Below are 20,233 nucleotides of genomic sequence, written 5' to 3'. Positions count from 1 at the left end.
ATCACTACAACTTTGCATTACTGCCAAATATGCATTATGTATATTTACCATACCGGCATTATGTGCCAAATATGGCTATCTGCATTTTTCCTGCTTAAATTAGTTATTATTTATGTGGAAAGATCAGTTTTATTAAAATGTGTTTTAGATTTGATTGATATAGCCTATTAAACTTTATTTTGTAAATAGCTACATATGGAAACACACCATCGATATCACCAATTACAAAATGGAAATAAAACAATGGGCAAGATATTTTGTAATATGTATTTATAAAAATGAAGTTAAAAATTAAACATTTAAAAAGTGAAACATATTGGTAATAAATAAAATCACATTTTCTTACCAAAAATCTGGAATTGCTTGCTGCAAATCAATTAAAACATTACTCCCAATATTGAAAGAGAACTTTTTAGAAAAAAAAGTCATGAACTTAAAATAACAACCAACCCACGCTTCCAGCATTCATTGAAATGAAAAGCAAACTCAAATGGTATGAAAATGACAAATGATATTCTATCAATCAATGTCAACAACTATCTGTCAGCTCTCTGTCAATTATGCCAAGCAAGATGGCCGACAAACGATTCCGATTTTCACCATATAAGCTTCATACATGTGGTACAGGTAGTCAGGTTTTATTTGCGCCATCTATATCATGGTGCACGTGCGTTTATAAAATGAGTAGATTTACATTGTCCTTTTAAAAGAACGGTGGGTTTAAATGCTTTAATTGGTTATGTACCATCAATTAGCGGGCATCCGGAGCATAGCGGGTATCATTTTTAATGTTTAAATTGACAGCACTGAGAGGCTTAGTTAAATTATTGGCTAAGTACTTCTTTTTTGCCATTATGTAATGAATACTGTTGCATAATCTACCTACTCATTTAATTTATTATTGAAACTATTTTGTAAAGAGAGTCAATAAAAGTATCTTGTACAATTTATTTTACGACTAGGCATCCAAAAAGGCAAATAAATAAAACAAATTAATTCCACAATGCTTTATTAAAACAATTCGGTAGTACAAAAGCAGCTTCATGTATTTTGTCATTATAATAACGCAGTTGTAACTCTTCCACGCTTTCTTTAGCAAACGTATGAACTGGCTTAGTAAGGTTTACTGTTTCATCCAGAGAAGCCACCAGATAGCCAATTTGTCCATTTGGATAAGATGGCACACTCGAAACAGCATATTTCACTACCGGAAAATGTTTCTGACAATTTTCAATTGTTTCTTTTACGTGTGGTAAGTCTGACCATAACGTACCAGCTTGAGAACAAATTATACCTAGAAACAAGCAATTAAAAAAAATGGTTTCAATAACATTGTATAGTTTATTATTAATTAATCTTGGTCAAATATATCATGGAAAATAATGTACACGTTTTTTTAATCCAGTATTATGGCTAATATTTATTATCCCTATTCATTCAAGCCAGTGCCCTCATAAATTGAAAACTTATATTTCATGAGATCATCCATCAAACAGGGATTGTCGCAACTTTCAGTATTAGCTGGAAAATGGCCACCTCTGACGCATATGTTACGAAAGCTCCTTATGAACGGTTGTGTAAAAGTTGTAAAAAAATTGTCAGTAATGGATTTTTATGTATTTTTTGTGGTTCAATTATGCATGCAGAGTGTATCAATTTATTAAAAACAATTAAAATAATAAATGCAAAATCTATGGACTGTTGTGGACAAATAGATAAAAAGCCATCGAAAAAAGAGGATAAAAACGAGGTAGGTGAACTTTTTAATACATACCATTTGGTCTTAATGCATCTTTTAATAATTTAAAATAATTCTCTGTAAATAAATTGACTGCAGGGCCAATTGGGTCTGATGAGTCGGTAATTATAACGTCAAATTTATTTTGGTGATTCTTCATATACTCGAAACCATCTCCCACAATAAGGGTGAGTTTCGGAGATTCAAATCCTTTGGCCATAAATGGTAAAAACTTTTTACTTTGTTCGATAACCATTGCATCGATTTCAACCTAAAAAAGTAAAAACTAAGTACCTTGATTTTAGATAGAAAAAATATATATTTTTTAATTTAGATTTATTAAAAGTAAAAATTGACTACCTATTTAAGTTTTATATTATAAATACAGGGTTATGTGTTTATTTATTTTTATAACTAGATTGTAACTTATACCTGTACAAACTGTTCAACAGATGGATGTTTTGCAACTTCCCTTGCAACTCCTCCATCTCCTCCTCCAACAATTAAAACATTTTTTGGGTTTTTGTGTGCACATAATGGTAGAAAACTAATCATTTCTTGGTAAGAGAATTCATCGAATTCGGTACACTGTATAATTCCATCTAGAATCAAAGCTCTTCCATGGTTTGTACTAAAATCAATATAAAACTCTCGTACATAACGGTTATAAAAATTAACATAAACACTTAACATGAATCCACACACTGTTATTTTCTTTTGGTAAATATTAAATATTCTACTCCAGAAGGGCATTTAATATATTTTGGGTGGCCCATGATAAAGTTATTAACGGAAAATCATTTGAAATAATTCTAAATAAAATATGCGGTATATTTTTATATATTTATATAGAGAATTAATTTCCCAAAAAGAATGACACTAGTTTTTTACACTAGGATAAAATTTTTAAACATGGTAAATTTTTTTTTAAGGTAGATTTTTAAAAAATATTTTGGCACAAAAATATGGCAGAATAATTTTTGTTTGCCATGTTTAGGATACTTAAAGGCTCACTACTCTCCTGTATTTAGGACTAAAGATTTTCGCGAAAAATTGGAAACGATTTTTAAGTTTTGAATGTAAACATTTGAGTTAAAAATTAGGCATCGCTGGAAGTTGTTTGTTTGTATTGTTGTTGGTTAAAGTTAATCATTTTAGTGAAAATTATTCAAATAAAAATTTAAACGTATTAAAAATAGTCTGGGGTGCCTATTTTTCCTGTGTACTAAATAGCTAGTCAAAATTTTGAGTGTAACCGCAGTTTTAGTATATTATGTACCTCTCGGTGGATGCCAACCGGAAGCAGTGCTGTTTAAGTGCGAGATATTCCTGAATTCAAATGAAGTTAGAAGATTGCACCGTAAAAAGGTGTATGGTAATAAAGAGGTCATTTTCTGTCAGAATTGCTAAAGGCTATACCTTAGAATATGCACGCATTTAAGTAAAACCGCGTTTAAAAAGATACATAAATCTAGTGAACCGTCGTTTTGAAACTGATCTACAAAAAATGAAAATGAATTAAACCAATGCAGATATCCTCGCTAAACTTATCGTAATGGATGAAAAATATAATTAATTAATTAGCAACTACGAGTAACAGTTAAAAATTAACAAGGATTAAGGATAAGAAATAAAAAGCATACAAAAATAATTAAATAACGAAATTCAGTCTAGTTTGGATGACAATATTATTATAGAAATGTAAATACGTTAATTAGTCTCCTAGTTTTTGTACTTTCGTAGTCTGTGTTTAAAGTTGATAAGTAGGGTTTATTTAGGGTTCTGCTTACGTATACTCTAATATTTTGATCTATGTTGTCTAGTTTTTAAGTAGTTTCTTATATTTGAAGGCCGCATTTTAGCCCCAATTTATGTTATTTAGGTTTTATTATTGTAAATCTGTATTTAAAATTTTCTAGAATGTGTATACTTGCTTACTTTGACTTGCTTATTTGAAAACCCATTTTAATGGATATCTTTAACAAGAAGTCAGGCCAAAATGAAGACCAAGAAATTGATGGAGGTGCTATTTAAGAAGTTCGACGAGCAGAAAGTAGAACAAGAAAAAAATCTCAAACAGAGGAAAGAACAAGAAGAACAAGTTTGGAAACAAGAAGAATGAAATTAGAAATAGGATGATTTAATAAAGACAATTAAATCCGACCTAAGGAATGAAAATGAAGATCGAAACAGAAAACAAGAACACATTATAAAAACAATGAAAGAAAACCTACCGAATTTAAAAGATGATCTTAAAATGGAGTAATTTAAATGAGACAGAAAACAAGAGGAACAAGATTTACAACTTAGAGAAGATTTGGGGATAAATTAAAAAAATTAAGAACTGTTCTGTTCATGTCGTCACCTCAATTTCACTTCATTGATTAGTTTAATACTTAGTTTGATTTAGTTTAGTTCTATAAGTTATATTCTTAAGTGCATTCAAAGTATCGCTTCTTGCTGTTAATATTTTTTTGTTTTACATAATGAATGTTGAGATTTGCCTTATTTCCTCGCCTCTCCCTATATTATTTCCTTACTTGCTATTATTTACTTTTACTACAAACCTGGTACATACATAAATAATACGTCACACGCAAGTACCGAAAAGACTGACGCGGAGAATCGGGGTGAAAAACACTCGGTACTAGATCGTCTTACTGTTAATAACCATTTTTACGACCAGTGTTCGCGCTGCCTTCCGCAAAAACCTCCTGTGTTATGCTGATCCTGACTGACCCCTAGGTAAGTCTTTTTACTTGTAATTTAATTCAATCACTTTTATATTTTTCGTGCTAAGTCAGCAGGCTGTGGTGTAAGACCGTCCAAAGGTACGTGAACCATCGCAATCTATAAATTTTACAGTCTATAGGGCCTCAATTGATTAGAACCCTTTTCTAATCAATGGCACCCTATTAAACAAGAACTAAATTTGAAGCAACAGTGGAAAAAGAATTGGGACAAGTACAAAAAAAGATACAAGAACTAGAGATGAAAGTAAATCGTAAAACAATGATGAAAGTAAAGCCACCAAAATTCGACGGCAAAGAAGCATGGAGTATCTATTCGAATTAGTTTGAGACTGCTAGGGGAAATCGCTGACATAAACGAAGAAAAGTCAATCAATCTTAAATTATGCCTTAGAGGAAAAGCTACAGAAATACTAACAATTGTATCATCTGTAGATTAGCTCAATTTCAACGTACTGGTGCGTACCTTAAAAATGAGATACGGTGAAATCTCTCTAAAACAAATGTACCAAGCTCAATTAAAATCTAGGAGACAACAACCCGAAAAAGGACTCAATCATTTTGAGACTACTCGATTAGGAAATATGGCTGACCCTTCAGCCTCAACAAAGTCCTAGGAACAAATTTGTATAATTTGTCCTATTCACGGGTTAGTATTAAGGTCCAGATACTAACCATGCTATTTCAAAACCGGATTTGGAGATTATGATCCGTCTTACTAATAAACACAAGACATTTTGAATACAATATTTCAAGACCGCATACCAATTTAGAAATCTACAGTGATAAGATTTTAACAAACTGCATTGTACTAATTCAGATATTTTAATAAACTTAACGTTGTGAAGATCGCCAATGAACAGGGAACCAAAAACTATAAGCATTGATCAAAAAAGTTTAGAAATATTACAACATTTTGTTGAAAACCCAAATTTAACATTAGGCCACGTTGACAACCAGTCAAACGCTTATTTTATATCGGTTCGAAATGTCACCTTAGTACAGAAATTATTTGAAGATGATTTTAACAGCCGCTTAGGATTGTGTAATATCATAATAAAAAATGTGAAGAAAATTGTTTTTTAAAAAACATTATTTTTTCTGATAAATCGACATTTTGCTTAATGGTCCAGTAAATCGACATAGTTGCAGATATTAGTCAGATGAAAATCTTCACTGGATACTTACCTCAACGCATACCCTACTTTTGGTAACTTTTGTCTTTACTATTGTTTTGATGGTTCCTGTATATGCAAATTTATCTTGCTAATGTAGATCTGAAAGCGATCTATAATTTTTATTTAGGACACTTTCTGATAAAAGAACGCATCTACGAATTATTAAGAGGGTCCATATATGACTTTTTTAAGACACGATATATATACTATACAAATTAAGAATTGAAGATTTAAAAAGACAATATTAAAATATAACAGCTGTTTCATAGAAGGACTGAGAAGGATTTAGTCATACAAAAAATTTAAATCAAACTAAATAGCATACGGGGCACAACACTTAAATATATGACCTCATCCCTTTTTCTGCTAAATACTAAGTTACTGTTACTTAAGAAATTTTCCATTAAATTAAAAATATGATTTACATTTCATTTAAAAAATTTATTATTATTTAAATAGAATACTGGCGTTTGCGACTCAGCACAACTAGTGAATATATACCTTAAAACGTGTTGCTCCTCAGGACAATCAGTGAACATGTATGTACCTTAAAAGATATTAATCATTGTTTTTAATCGTGTGAATGTAAAAAGCACCGCGTCAAATTTTACAAATATGACATATAAGTGGTGAATCCCCTGAGAGAAGGAGGAAGATCATGTGCGTCGTAGGTTTGGTGTCCGTACGCTCTTTCTCTCAATCTCTCTGTTTTATCGCTCGCTACGCAAAAAGTGTGTTGTCTCCCGGGTTTTTAGTTATATATTTTTGTATCCTAAGATTACTCTAAAACAAGTGTTTTTATATAAATAATTATGCATTTTTATATTATATAAAAATGCATCATTTGAATAAAATACAGGGTGTCCATTTATAAACTGAGAAAAATGACTACAATGTGCGGTTTTCATAGAACTTCATCAATATTTTTAAAGTTTTTTTTGACAATGTTGCCAAGTTTCAAAATTTACCTGAACCAGTAGGAAAAAAAATGATGATTTCTAGGCCGATTTCTCAAAAATTTTAAATGTCACCCTGTACTCTTTAATTTCACATGAAAGCCTGTTAAATCCCCTTTCCAAATTGTATAAATTGTCTTAAATTCATTATTTTTTTTTACAGAGCCAATCTTAGTAAATGACACCTTTTTGAAAATTTTCCTAGAATACATATTCGGTACTTGATGAAAATTTTCTGGTAATTGCCTATGTACCGCTCTAGCATAATTAAATAATTTGCGCTATTGCCATGTCTATAAAAAGTATTTATTCTATGTATTAAATTACAACTATTTACAACAATTTTAACAACAAACAATTGAAGAAATTAATTTTAATTTATAACTAATAAATTTGCTGCTGAATATGACCCCCATTTTCCTCGGAACACAAATGTAGACGGAGAAATAAGTTGCCGAAGGCATTTTGTAGCATTCGCGGTGTAATTTGGTTGAAAACGTTTACTAAACGTTGTTGCGCAGTTCATCCAAATTTCTTGGGGTTGGATTGTAGCAACGGTCTTTTACATATGTGTTAAAAATTCCATCCTGCTGAAGTTGAGAATAAAAAAATGTTTCCAACATATCGGTGTAATTGTTTCGCGATTTCCTATTTTTTGGAAAGTTTGAATTTTGTAGAGCTTAAACTTAATTACTTTTAGAATTTTATGTACCTTACTTTTTGACATATTTGTCGTTTGAGCTACCTTCCTAATAGATATTTGGTTATTTTTTAAGGACAACACTTCTTTTACCAGCAAAATATCATCCAACAGATTATCTTGTGCATTTAGGTTTGTTCTAACTTTTCTTTAAACTGTTCCCTCCTGGGAAATATGGCATAACCAATGAAGTATAGAATTGCGTGAAGGTGGAGCCCTTTCAAAAATCAGCCTAAATCTTCTTCTCGTCTGCGTAACTGATTTGCATTCACTAAATAATAGCACGCAACGTGCCTTTTCCCGGGTGGTAAACATAATTAAACCTTACTCCTAACCCTCAAAATATTTAAAAAATGCAAAAATACATATAGAAATCAAATTATTGGGACTGCACAACGAATGACGTTAAAAAGATTTGATAGTAGTTGAAGCCCACAAAATAAATTGTGCAACTCACAGCCTCCTTGACAAGCAAATTGACAACAATTGTTATTGTTGTCACTTGGTACCGAGAATGTTATTTAGAAGGTATTTATTGTAGGAAAATTTTCAAAAAGGTGTCATTTACTAAAATTGGCTCTGTAAAAAAAAATAATGAATTTTAAACAATTTATACATTTTCGGAAAGGGAATTTAACAGGCTTTCATGTGAAATTAAATAGTACAGGGTGTTACATTTAAAATTTTTGAGAAAACGGCCTTTGAAAATCATCATTTTTTTCCTCCTATTTCAGGTAAATTTTAAAACTTGGCAACACTGTCAAAAAAAACTTTAAAAATATTGATTCTATGAAAATCGCACATTGTTGTCATTTTCCGTTCTCGACTAATAAGCAGTCTCGACTTAAATGTGTCAGGTTATAGATGGAAACCCTTTAAAATACGGGCCTGAAAACCTAAAACTACCTTAAAATATGATGTGAGGTCTACTATTATATTTTAAATTGCCTTGAAGTATGCCAATATTTAATAATGCCAAATTAAATAATTAATAATTCATATATTACTCATACAGCCTTATGACTCTTCTTATGACCTCCAAAAAGTCTATTGAAAAAAATGTGTCTTGCATTGTCCCTTTTATACTTCTACAAGATGGCAAAGCAATAATTGATTTAACTGCTAGAGCAATTTAACTCATAGAAATCTAAGAAAATATATTTCTAACAGGCGTTAAATTGATAAAATTTCTTCTAAACTAATCGACTTTATTTTAACTTTATTCCATGCTTAGTAACACTAATGAAAAATTAGTAGCAAAGATTTGTAGATAAAAAATAAAATTTGTAGAATTTAAATAAACTTAATAACAACAACCAATCTCTTAAAACCGTGTATCGTTCAAGTGATTAATTTACGCTTCCATATGCCAATTTAGAATTGCAATGTTTAATTGAATCCGACTGGAAAATAATTTATATATTAATAATCGGGATTTGAAAATATATATAGCGTATAAAAACAAGTTTTAGCTGTACATTATGTCACCTAAAGCACACAAATATTAAATCTTTTTAAAGTCTGGTCTTGCTCTCTCAGTGATTGATATTAAGGTGAGATACTCAAGCATTGGGATACCTGTTATTAGTTAAAATATCCATTTAATGGAACACGTTTGCGTTTATTATTTAGAAATCTTCATACACAATATTTAGATATAATAAAAAATTGATGTTGCTAGAAATTCTTACTTACGTTTGAACAATAAGAACGTCCTGAAATTCCGATTTGCCATGAAAAAGTACCTCTTTTACCTCCAAAGAAAAGGACTGTCCGGGCCACAGTTCACACATTTCACTATACCATCCTTGCCTTATTTGATCCATTTTGTTATATTTTTATTTAAATTCTATAAATCAAACTGATCATCCAGCTACCTAATTCAAAATGAGTTAAAATAAAAAGTAATTGTTATCACGAATGCACGTGGACCAAGTGAGGTTACGAAGATAAAATGAAATCAGTAAATATACTGTTTACAATGTGTTCAACTAAATTATTGAGACTTAGAAAGTTTTTAATGAGCTGATAAAAGTAACTGTATTGGACGTACAAATAATAGATTTACTATAAATATTAGATTTGTTACGTTAGTAATTACCATAACAAAAAATATAATTTAATTATTGATTTTATTTTTTAATTATTGAATGAAACACCTATTTGAATTTTTTTTTATAATTTGACTATTGATATTTATTTCGGGGAACTTAAAGATACATACTTTAACTTTATCAACCAGTTTTATAATCACTATCGTTCTTTATCAGTTGGGGTCATGGGCTTCCAGTTCTGATAATAAATTGCCTATTTATTAACAAATGATATTATTTTTTTGAACTTAAAATCAAATTTTAGTTCTGATGGGCGTTTATCAAAAAAAAATCAATCATTTTGCTTTTTATTAAGACTGATAATAATATAATATACCACCACTATATGTAATAAAATAATATTATAAAATTCTCAAATACAATATTCAGCTGTGTTAATTATCTAAAACCTCTAAAGGTGGGCAGTTATAATGCCTAATGTTCCTAGGCATTACCATTCCATGTTGATTTTTTGCGCAATTTTTCATGTACTCCACAACTGCCATAATAAGATTATCTGGCACAATGCCTCCAATTCCTGGAATAGCTTCTACAACCACTTCTTCATATGGCCCCTAAAATTAAACTAACCAGTAAAAATCTTTTTGTGTGCTTTTAAAAATACCTTTCCATCTACTTCATCAACAGTGCTGGTGCTACCTTCATCACTTTTTAACACCCGTTCTCCACTAATTGTTTTTAATTTCTCCTCACTGGAATGGTCCTCTAGTTTTTCTGCAGCAGTTGCAAAATGTTTAATACCTGTAGATAAAATTATTTTAATTAATATCATTTATTAGAAAACATAAAACAAACACACCTTCCTCTTGAGACTGACTAAGGGGCATCTCTGCAATCAATCTACATTTAAATTTTTCAAGCTCTTCATCGGTTTCACCCGCCATTTCTTGTTGCAACGCCTTACAAATGAGATTAAATATAACCTAACTTTATGTAATTACTGCTAATTTACCCTTAATCTTTCCAGATCTTCCCTTAAGTTGGCATCGTCTTCAAAAATATGTTCAAGGTCTCGAACAGGTTGGTCAACTATAGTGTCTACAGACTCATATTCTTTTAAGGCCAAATCACCTTCGTCTTCTGTAAAAGTTGTATTAAATAAATATTAAAAAAAAAGTTCTAAGTAATTTTTTGTGTATGAAAAGTTGGCTGAAGTAGAGACTTTGATAACATGTTAAGCTTAATTGAATGAACACTCTACGGCTTCGGCCATCTTTTTGCCTTTAAATGTTAAACATTATGACCAAATAAATTACTAGTGACATCTTCTTGTTCTATTTGCTTGACTTCTTCTTTGACTTCACCTTCCGGGACTTCTGTTGCTTCAGCAGCACCTCCATCTTCTGCCTCTTTTGCATCAATATTTTCATTATCAACAGGCTTGTCTGCTTCTTCATCTTTATCATTGCTCGCCCTTTTTTCTTTAACAACATCTTCTTCAGCTTCGTCATCTTTGGGCTCACCTAAGCTGTCTAAGTCCCTATAACATTTTTTATAATATGTCACAAATACAAGTTTATGTATGTATATATAATTTACTTGTCAGACTTTTTTTCTTTTAATTTACTTGCACTTTTTTCTTTAGCGACTCCTTCATTGCTTTCTTCTTCACCCTGTTCTTCTTGATGTTGCTCAATATCTTCCACTAGCATTTTTCCTTGTGAGGATGATTGGCCATCAATGTGTTCTTCTCCTTCTTCTTCCTCCTCTTCTTCTTCGACTTGTTCTTCTTTGAGTAAATAATCTAGGGCAAATAAATATATGATTAAGAAAATATTATAGCTCGTAGGTGAATACCGATAGAGTACTGGTCATCTTCTGGTAAGCTGGGACAAGAAACAACTCTATCTGCGTCATCTACTTTGGACTCCAATTCTGATACACTTGATTGCTTGGATACCAAACTGAAATTGTTATAAAACTTGTATTTTCTACTACTTCGGTAAGTCTAATTTTTTTACCTTTCCTCAATTTCTAATACCTCAGTTTCACGCTCTATTTCTTTTTCTTCAAGTTTTTCAACCTTGTCCTTCCATAAAGATAGTAAAGAATCTCGGAAAAAGTAATTCCTTAAATTTTGGTCTGAAGATGCATCAATTTTTGCCAAAAAAGTGTAAAGGTTAACAAATGTTTCTAGCGTTATCATTGCAGAGCCGCCTAAAAGTAAAAAGTTTAGATGCCAATATTATTATTTCTAACTTTTACCTTCAGGTTCTTCAGTCAGTATCTCACATATCAGGATCATTGTATGAGTTAGGTCCTAAAAAAATGAAAACCAATAATATCTTTCAAACTTCAAGTATTTGGCTTACATCTGATAATGTGCCTGCACAAAGGGCAATAAATTTGGGCCAATTTATTGCTTGAGGATCATCAAAACCACCTAAGCAAAGAAGCTGTATCAGGGTTTGATGTTTAAGACAAGCACCGATCCATCTGTCCCATAAGATCTAAAAAATTTTTTTTGATTTTTGTTAGACTTAAGTAACAAAATGTCAGTATCAGCTAAGTAGCTTTCAAAAGATGTATCCATACTCAGAAAAATAAGTTATAGTGATGTAACTTATGTGTTAATATGTTCCCCTGAAAAATAAAGCATATGGGTCCAAGGATTTTTTTTAATATGGCATTCAAAGCCGTAAACCATCCTGGACTATTCTCAATGGGTCGTCTTGAATATATGAAGGTTAAGGTTAAATCATACAGCTAGAATATGATTCCTTAGTGTAGATGCGTTATTTTTCCTTTCAAACCGGAGACACTATAGCTGATTACACAAATTCGTTCTTCGCACTTGTTTGTGAGTCCTTCATATTCAATTCTATATCTTTTTCTTCGGTTTTCTAATCGTCTTGGTCTAAAAAGCCAATTATCAAATACGTGTGGACAAGCAACATATTTGTTTTTTTTGCCTGAAATCGATCTAAAATTTGTTTTCATTTGCCTGACTGACAATGGACATCTCTGTAAACCAATGTTAACGAAAAACATATACAGATTAGCGAATGGATCACTACACATATAAAGCTCGTAACAAGCGAGATGTTACAACGCCGCCGCCTCGACAGTCTGCTGGTGTTCGAGGTTCGAGCATGATTATTTTAAATTTTATTTTAGGAAGCGTCTGATGTCGATGGGAGCTGTATCTCTTGTGGCAAAAAAATGTTACGCGGCATTGTTATATTGTTATATTTTTATAATGCAGAAATTACATGTGTAAATCCCGCATAGATTCGTAATTACAATTTGTTTATTCTGTGCATTGTATATTGAAATTTAGAGAATGGTTCTTATTAAAATAAAGTATAAACTCTAATAAATTAGAATGTAAACATTATATAGAAAATAAAACTCTAAATATTAAACCTAACAAATAATTCTTTAAATAAAAGGCTCAAAAAGACCTTCGTTAGCTAAACAAAAGATTAGGCTATTGTAAAAGGTGTTTCTTACTTGAAAAAGAGTTTGAGGTAAAATTAAATTATCAGATTCAACAATTTTGTTTCTCAATTTCTCTAAATTCGTTGGCTTACTATTATGATGTTTATAAATAGTCTCCTTAAGATCACCCCACAAATAAAAGTCATTTGGTGATAAATCCGGAGATCTTGGAGGTAATTAAATATTGCCAGTGCCACTAGTAAGATGGTTAGAAAAAGAATTTGTTAAAAATTCCTTTACTTTTACCGCATTATGAGCAATACTTCTTGTTGAAAATAGACTGATCCCAGGTTTATATCAGGAAGGAATTTAACGGGGGGAAGAACTTAGTTTTGTAGCAACTCAAGATATTTTTCGGAGTTAAAAGTACCACCAAGGAAAAATGGCAATAATATGGTTGCCCAAAATACCAACCTTCAACTTTTGAGGGGTTGACTGAAAACTTTTGTGCTCGTTTACCTCAGATTAGTAACGAATAATGTGAGGATTGTGTTTACCATGCAATGGAAACGAGGACTCTGAAACCAAAATATTTTCTAAGAAATTTTTATTTTCATTTGCCTTTTCTATCATGGTTTCACAAAATGTTATTCTTCACCACTAGTCTTTAGGAAACCTCTCCTGACTTTGGAATATTTAAATTATTAATATCTATGTTTTCTCCAAATACTCGTCACAGTTTTATGGTGCATACCCAGTTCCCCTTCAACACTTCTATTTGATCGTATTGAATCCAAAACTAAAGCACTACAAACCATTTCTTCCCGCCTTTCTACCTCCTGAATCCTTTCAATAGGTAATTCTTGAGCTTTGATGTGACAATTTCTATATTCTTGGAGGCAAAAAGGTGTCTCAAAATTTGGCACGACGTTTAAAATAATTGTTGGCACAAGGAATCGGTCTATTTTTAAAATATACCGAGATTAAATCCCTGTATTGTACTGCCGAATTGCCTCCATAAAACCGTTTAATCAATTGAACTTTTTCGGAAGGGGTAAAAGGGGCAGTGCAATCACACAGCAAAATGAAGTCTGCTGATTGTGCCGTGCCGAAAACAGCAAATCAGACGATCGGAATCTGCTGCGCCGCTTATCAACCGGAAAGGGCGAGAAACAGTGTTGCTAATTATAATGCCTATGTTTGGTCCTCTATTCGCCAACCTGTATATATTTGAGAGGCAGTTCAAAGACATTTTCTAATTAACAAGTCGACATCAGACTTATTCCAGTGAAACCAGTAAGCTATCAAAATAGTTTGTCCTAAAATTCTTCACAAAGTTATGAAACCAGAAGAGATAATTTCTTGGATAATTTTTTTTAATGGCTTTGAACATTCAGTGCATTCAGCCACTATCTTAACCTAATCTATATGTATGTTGTATGTTATCTACTGAATACTATTATTTAAGGGAGCTTAGACATGGACACACTTTTTACGCTAAGGGGTCCGTCAAGGTGACTTATACAGGGTGTCCCAGCGAAAAAGAAACAGAGGTTTTTCGGTGTGAAAAACATTTTTTTTCATAAACCTTGGATTCGTCGATTTTATTTTTGAGGGGACAATGTCTAATGAGCAAGGCACACTCAAACCAGCAACTCACTACGAGCGAGTGGAATCACCCCTAAAATTTTAAATGGAAACAGAGGTCGTGTGGTACCTTACTCTAAAGGTATTTTAATGCTGAGTAATTATATTCAGCATTACCGGGTTTCTTTTATAATGTAGGCACCGGATAAGAACGGATTTTTCGAAATTCCACCGATAAAAAATGGAAAAATTGTTACCCGTGACCTCGAGAGCTAAGGGGGCGTGGCTTCGGAGTTTGAACGGAGACTGCCCGCACCAACGAATCGCAGGCATCAACTTGCTCGCTCTGCATCTAACGAATCATTTTTAAGATTATTTGTGTCTTGGTTTTATAATAATTATATTATATTAATCGCAATCTTTGACCTCAAGAAGAACGGCGCGCGGCGTGGCCATTGTGGGTTGCATGTACTATCAATGAGGCGAGCCTTCGGATTTTATTTTTGTGTATTGTGGGTTGCATTTACTATTATTGGAGGCCTTCTTTGACTTTTCTTTTATTTTTTTTTCATTCAGCTAGTTATACATAAAAACAAACAATAAAATCCAAACACAAGTACCTATCTGAATAATTTGAATTATTATATAATTTTGGTTGCTTAAAACCACTAGTACTTTTTTCTAAGATGAGCACTTATTTAAACAGTTTAAAATAATAACATTTCTTTATATGTATAAGACTTTTACCTGTATAAGTACTGTATTAATGGTTTATTCTACTGCAGAGAGAGTTTTTTCTCCACACAACAATTATGCCAATAGAACAACGGTACAAGTATTTAATGACTTTTATCGAGAAAAATAGGTCAACAGAAAATATGTTCTGGAATTAGTGGCTAAATTTAGGGAAATTGGCAGCGTGTTAAAAAAAAAGTAGTGAGTTTTAACATGCGGTGGTTGCTAATGAAGCACATACAAATAGCTGTTCTAGGACAATAGGTTTATGCCGAATAAAGAAGAAAAGTCAGAAAATTAGCGACAAGTACAGGAGATAGCAAAAGTTGTGATCATAGGATACTTAAGCAAAACAAATTCCACCCTTCACAAAGTTAATCTGTTGCAAGAACTAAATGAGAACGATTATGACTGACGAATGCAGTGAAACCTTAAGCAAGTTGATCATTGTTAATCCGCGTCTTATTTACAACATTTGCTTTTCAGATAAATGTACCCAAAATTATCCAGTTATTTGTCATTAATTTATCACGTAATTATTTAATGTAATTGTTGAATTAAAATTTAAAAAAAAATAACACAGAATGTAGTCGCTCTCCTTACTATTATTATATAGTATCTAAACGGCTATAATATCTATCTATCTATAATATCTAAGGCGCGCCCCGCCTGACGCTCAATTAAAATAAAAATGCAGGGCTGACACCCAATTAATGTATACGAGCCCCAGGAAGACACATTGACATTTGTCTTCCGAATTTTGAAGCATCTAATCAAACCATTTACGCATCAAGCAGGTGACAGAGGTCCAGCCGCATCAGTCTTCAGCCTATTACGTATGCACAATTTACTCGCGGGAAAGACATTTGAGCTTTTGTCTATCGAAGTCGACCAGCTGTTTTATTATGCTCTTGAGGGTTATTGTTTATGGACACGCTTGATCTGGTCGGCCGCAATACATCTTCAGTTTTGTATTTTTTAATAATTAGTATTTTTATTTTTGGGTGTATAGAAAAGATTTTTTTAGTGGATATTTTAGGGGTTATTTATGAACGATTGTTTGATATTGGCAATTGTATTTTAGTTGTGTTTTTATTTGTCTTTAATTAATTTTAAAATAATGGATATTATGGATTTATAAGTTATGGTTATACCTATGTTGTGTTTTTTTTGTAAGTAGTATTTATTTTTATCTATCTATCTTTTTATGCTAGTAGTAATTATTTTTTTCTTTTTTATATCACTATATATTTTTCTCTATGAGTTATTATTTCATGCGCTTTCATTCTCTATTTCATTAAAGTGAATAATATTGAATACACATTTTTTTCTAATTAACAATTTTTATTGTTTGTCTACCCGAAAGAAAAGTTCACGCTTCGCCACTGCTAGTCAGATGCCAATCCTAGACAGTTTCGTCAACTTCATACCCAGTTCCCTAAGAAGTTTAATGTTTGGGCGAAAATCTTTGGGAACTCCATTGTTGGGCCGTTTTTTCTACCCGGAAATTTAAGTGGTGTAAATATATCAATATAACATAAATAATTGAAGGCGTAAGTGGTTATGATGAAAATCAAGTTGTTTTTCAACAAGATGGAACACCTCCACACTATGCTGCTAATGTGAGGTGAACGAGAGGACCCTTTATGGAATAGCCAGCTCTGTTGCCTGATTTTACGCCACTTGATTTTTTTCATGGGAGCATTTAAAAACTAAAGTTAACGCTACCCAACCAGAAACCCTGGAAAACTTACTCCAAAGGATCATAAGTGAGCGTCAGATAATAACACCTGAAGTTCTATAAAATGTCAGACTTCATTTTGAACAAAACCCTTATTCTTGTATGAAAGTAAGTGGGGCTCAATTGGAGCATTTTATAAACTTGTTTTAGTTAAACGACTTTAAACGATATAAGAGTATGTATTTCTTATCGATTTACTTTTCATTAGGAATAGGCAGTTATTTCTTGCATTTTTTAAATTTATTATGAATCAGGATCAAATAATCTAGTCAGAATGCTGCCATTATTTAAAAAAGACCTTAGTCACTTTAAAGTATTTAGTAATATTAAGAGAAAAAAACATTAAAATTAATTGACACGCGGCTGTTTCTGGTGATTATAGCAATGATTATTTGTAACTATACAATTTAATCAATTTTAGGCGTTATTTCATCCTCTCGTAGGGGGCTGAAGGTGATTATTTTATAAATAGGCACCTGTTTGGAAAACAAAATTAACACGTTTAAAATTAAAGTAGATAATTTACTCAAAATGCCCGTGTTTATGTTTTTGAAATTTTCAGAATATATGAAATCTTTTATAATCAGAGAAATAATAACAACCACTTCAAACTTCGTAGTTGTATTCAGAATTAAGACACTTTTAAAATAAGGTATCACATAAACCGTCTTTCTATTTAAGATTTTAGGGGTGATCCCACCCCCTCTTTGAGGTTTTCTGGCATGAGGGTGCCTTACTCCTTAAAAATTGTTCTCCACGAAAATAAAATCGACCTGCCTAATGTTTATGAAAAAAAGTGTTCTTTACATAAAAAATGCATCTGTTCGGTTTTCGCTGGGACACCCTGTATAGGTCACACAACACTGGACCGATCGAGAAGGTAAGGATTGTCACATAAGAATACAAAACATATAGGAGAACTCACTTAAAGCTTTGGCTTAAAGCAATGGCTTAAATCGTCAACAGTAGTTGACATGCCATAACCACAGATAAGTCTAATAAACTTAGAATAATTACTTCTTCTAAAGTTGGTATTTTCAATATATCGGTCCAAGTTGCTTATTGGTCTTTATATACAAAAAACAGTAATTGGCTCTATATTTAAACATTTTATTTATTGGTTTCCTTAAGGCAGAGAAATATGTAATACAATTGTAATCCATCGTATCAACGGATGCATCTTTATCAATATCTTCTTTAGTTAGGTCGGTAATTTCATTTCCTTAAGTTCAAGAAAGTCCTTTAGCTCGGCAGAATACAGAATTGCAACTTTTTCTGATTTTTGAAAAATAATTGAATTTCTATATATATTTTTGATTCTGGTGTTTAAGACTTCAAAAAAAAACATTAAAACTGTAAATATAGAATACTGTTGGGATACTGGATTTTGAGTTATATAGTCTAGGGAATTAATAAATAGTATTAGTCTCGGCAGTAAAAATAGAGCTGCATTAATTTATCCTAAAAAATCTTTTGACTTCATGGTCATGTACGAGAATTACACCAGATATTTATTTATTAAGTCGGTTGATAAATTATATAAACCGTTAAAATATCGTTGCTTGTATAAACACTTTTTAAAATAAACTTTTCTGTCAGATAAAGCCTTCTTAGGTACAAGTATTGTTCTTCAGTTTCTGCCCAAAGTGCCTGTGTAGGTGTCGTAGAAAAGGCTTCGATCATGTCTCAATGCCTTATATTGTAGACAATCCATTTAATAGTCTTGCCTTCCCATAAACAGTGGATCCAAAATCTATCAGAGCTCTCAAGTAGGCTCGATAAAACATTCAAGATTTTTGATCCAGTATAATACCAAAGTATTTAAAGGCGCTTCTTCAAGAAATGACCAAATTTCCTAATTTTAAATTTTTCCGATGTTTAACTATATGCCTTGTAAAAATTGAAATTGCTGACTTCGATTAAGTAAATTCTAAACAAATATTGTTAAAATAATTTCGACAGTCGTATAATTTAAGATATGCAAACACTGGTCTAAGATTTTAATTGTAGTGTACAAAAAAAAAACATAAGAAGAATTTCTCTTTCTCTGTTTTCAATATTAAGACCATACATTTCAGATAGTTTCATTATAGTTTCATTTGTGATATATACTTTAGGATGCCCTTATGTTGATTAAGTAAAAAGCAGGATTTAAAAATCACAAGAAAACTTAAAGCTAATTTATAGAGATTTAAGACGAGTAAATTAATGTCAAAAAGAATTCTTAATATTATAGATTTTCAGTATATCAGTATCTATGCAAGATCACAAATAATAATTATTTCTTACACTTTTTAAAAAAAGTAATAATTGTAAATAATAAATATAGTACTAATTACGTAATAGATCTCACAGATTCATGTTTAATCGTATTAGGATAAGACCGAACTAGTACACTTTTTTAATTTTAAAAATACAGAGTATGGCAAGAATGGAAAAATGCATTGTTCCAAAAAGGATACTTGGAAAAAAATGAAAAAAAGAGGTTGGTTTCCAAAAAAATTAATAGTGAAGCTGTACAATTCATAGTAAATGGGAGAAAAGGGATCAATCATCCCGGATAATCCCGCACCATGGAGCATCACTTTTTCAATACAGTTTGAACTACATGGATGTGAGCTCTTACAAATCTGTACATAAAAACACTAGATGCTATTTCATTGTAAATATAATTATTGTCATATTCCTCCTTTATAAGCTTGCCTGATAAGCTACATGGGTGATTTTTTAAATGTAAACTTACCTTAAATGGTATAGTGAGATTATTTTGAAGCTGATAGATTAGCGCCTTTAGCCATCCAGGTGTTATACCATGAAAATCACGCGGTACTGGATATTCAAGCCTAGGCTTAACTGGTGGTGGTATGTTTAGTGAGAGGCATCTAAAATAAGCTGTTGACCATCTGAAATATTTTTAAGTTAATGCCTTATATAAAAGTAATGTTCATAATTTACTTTAAAAGGTCGCTGGGTTGGGTCCTGATAGCAGCTTTTGCATATTGCCCCAACAAATAAGGAAATGATGGGGGAATACATATTTGTTCTGAGCAATACATTTCGTCTGACAAGCCATTCATTTTTGTTTCTATAAATTAGTTAATTTAATTTTATTTTTTAAAGAAATGAAGGTGCTACTATAATATTTTAAACAATAAATGATAAATAAATTTATAGGATATTTTTGTAATAATTACTTACCACAAACGCTACATAAAAATCTGGTAAAATAAATATACTTCTGTGAAAGTTCGTTTAGAACGTGTTAACCTAACTTGACGTATTAAATTATTCAGTTGCGGTAATTTGTGTTGATTGTATTTCGGTTGCTATGTTACAGAAGGGTAGCTTTCCAA

The 20,233-nt window shown here is 31.5% G+C and overlaps 2 protein-coding genes across 2 annotated transcripts; both read right to left on the bottom strand.

Moving 5' to 3' along the window:
* Window positions 1-992: 992 nt before the first annotated feature.
* LOC126740674 (spermidine synthase) lies at window positions 993-9,295 on the bottom strand. Its single transcript, XM_050446802.1, has 4 exons — window positions 9,018-9,295; window positions 2,171-2,369; window positions 1,775-2,009; window positions 993-1,294 (listed from the first exon to the last, which is right to left on the bottom strand). Exons 1-4 carry the CDS (start codon window positions 9,146-9,148, stop codon window positions 993-995), a joined length of 867 nt encoding a protein of 288 aa, XP_050302759.1. The 5' UTR covers window positions 9,149-9,295.
* Window positions 9,296-9,707: 412 nt separating this feature from the next.
* LOC126740677 (DNA ligase 1-like) lies at window positions 9,708-20,233 on the bottom strand. Its single transcript, XM_050446805.1, has 13 exons — window positions 20,079-20,233; window positions 19,836-19,965; window positions 19,624-19,783; window positions 11,749-11,886; window positions 11,642-11,696; window positions 11,398-11,593; window positions 11,234-11,340; window positions 10,976-11,180; window positions 10,693-10,916; window positions 10,389-10,516; window positions 10,236-10,335; window positions 10,041-10,177; window positions 9,708-9,990 (listed from the first exon to the last, which is right to left on the bottom strand). The coding sequence occupies exons 2-13, from the start codon at window positions 19,955-19,957 to the stop codon at window positions 9,811-9,813; spliced, it is 1,752 nt and encodes a 583-aa protein (XP_050302762.1). The 5' UTR covers window positions 19,958-19,965; window positions 20,079-20,233; the 3' UTR covers window positions 9,708-9,810.

Source organism: Anthonomus grandis, chromosome 9 (genome assembly GCF_022605725.1).
Source record: "Anthonomus grandis grandis chromosome 9, icAntGran1.3, whole genome shotgun sequence".
Taxonomy (NCBI): domain Eukaryota; kingdom Metazoa; phylum Arthropoda; class Insecta; order Coleoptera; family Curculionidae; genus Anthonomus; species Anthonomus grandis.
This window is presented reverse-complemented; position numbering and strand designations above follow the sequence as displayed.

What these genes read in the sequence shown, in the direction of transcription:
- LOC126740674 (XM_050446802.1), bottom strand. Translation starts at nt 9,148, where the DNA reads ATGGATCAAATAAGGCAAGGATGGTATAGTGAAATGTGTGAACTGTGG. An exon ending in CTGTTGAACAGTTTGTACAG is followed by an intron (nt 2,010 to 2,170) that starts GTATAAGTTACA and finishes TTACTTTTTTAG; the next exon opens with GTTGAAATCGATGCAATGGT. An exon ending in AGATGCATTAAGACCAAATG is followed by an intron (nt 1,295 to 1,774) that starts GTATGTATTAAA and finishes GCTTGTTTCTAG; the next exon opens with GTATAATTTGTTCTCAAGCT.
- LOC126740677 (XM_050446805.1), bottom strand. Translation starts at nt 19,957, where the DNA reads ATGAATGGCTTGTCAGACGAAATGTATTGCTCAGAACAAATATGTATT. An exon ending in AGATGACCAGTACTCTATCG is followed by an intron (nt 11,181 to 11,233) that starts GTATTCACCTAC and finishes TATTTGCCCTAG; the next exon opens with ATTATTTACTCAAAGAAGAA. An exon ending in AGAACAAGAAGATGTCACTA is followed by an intron (nt 10,517 to 10,692) that starts GTAATTTATTTG and finishes CAACTTTTACAG; the next exon opens with AAGACGAAGGTGATTTGGCC.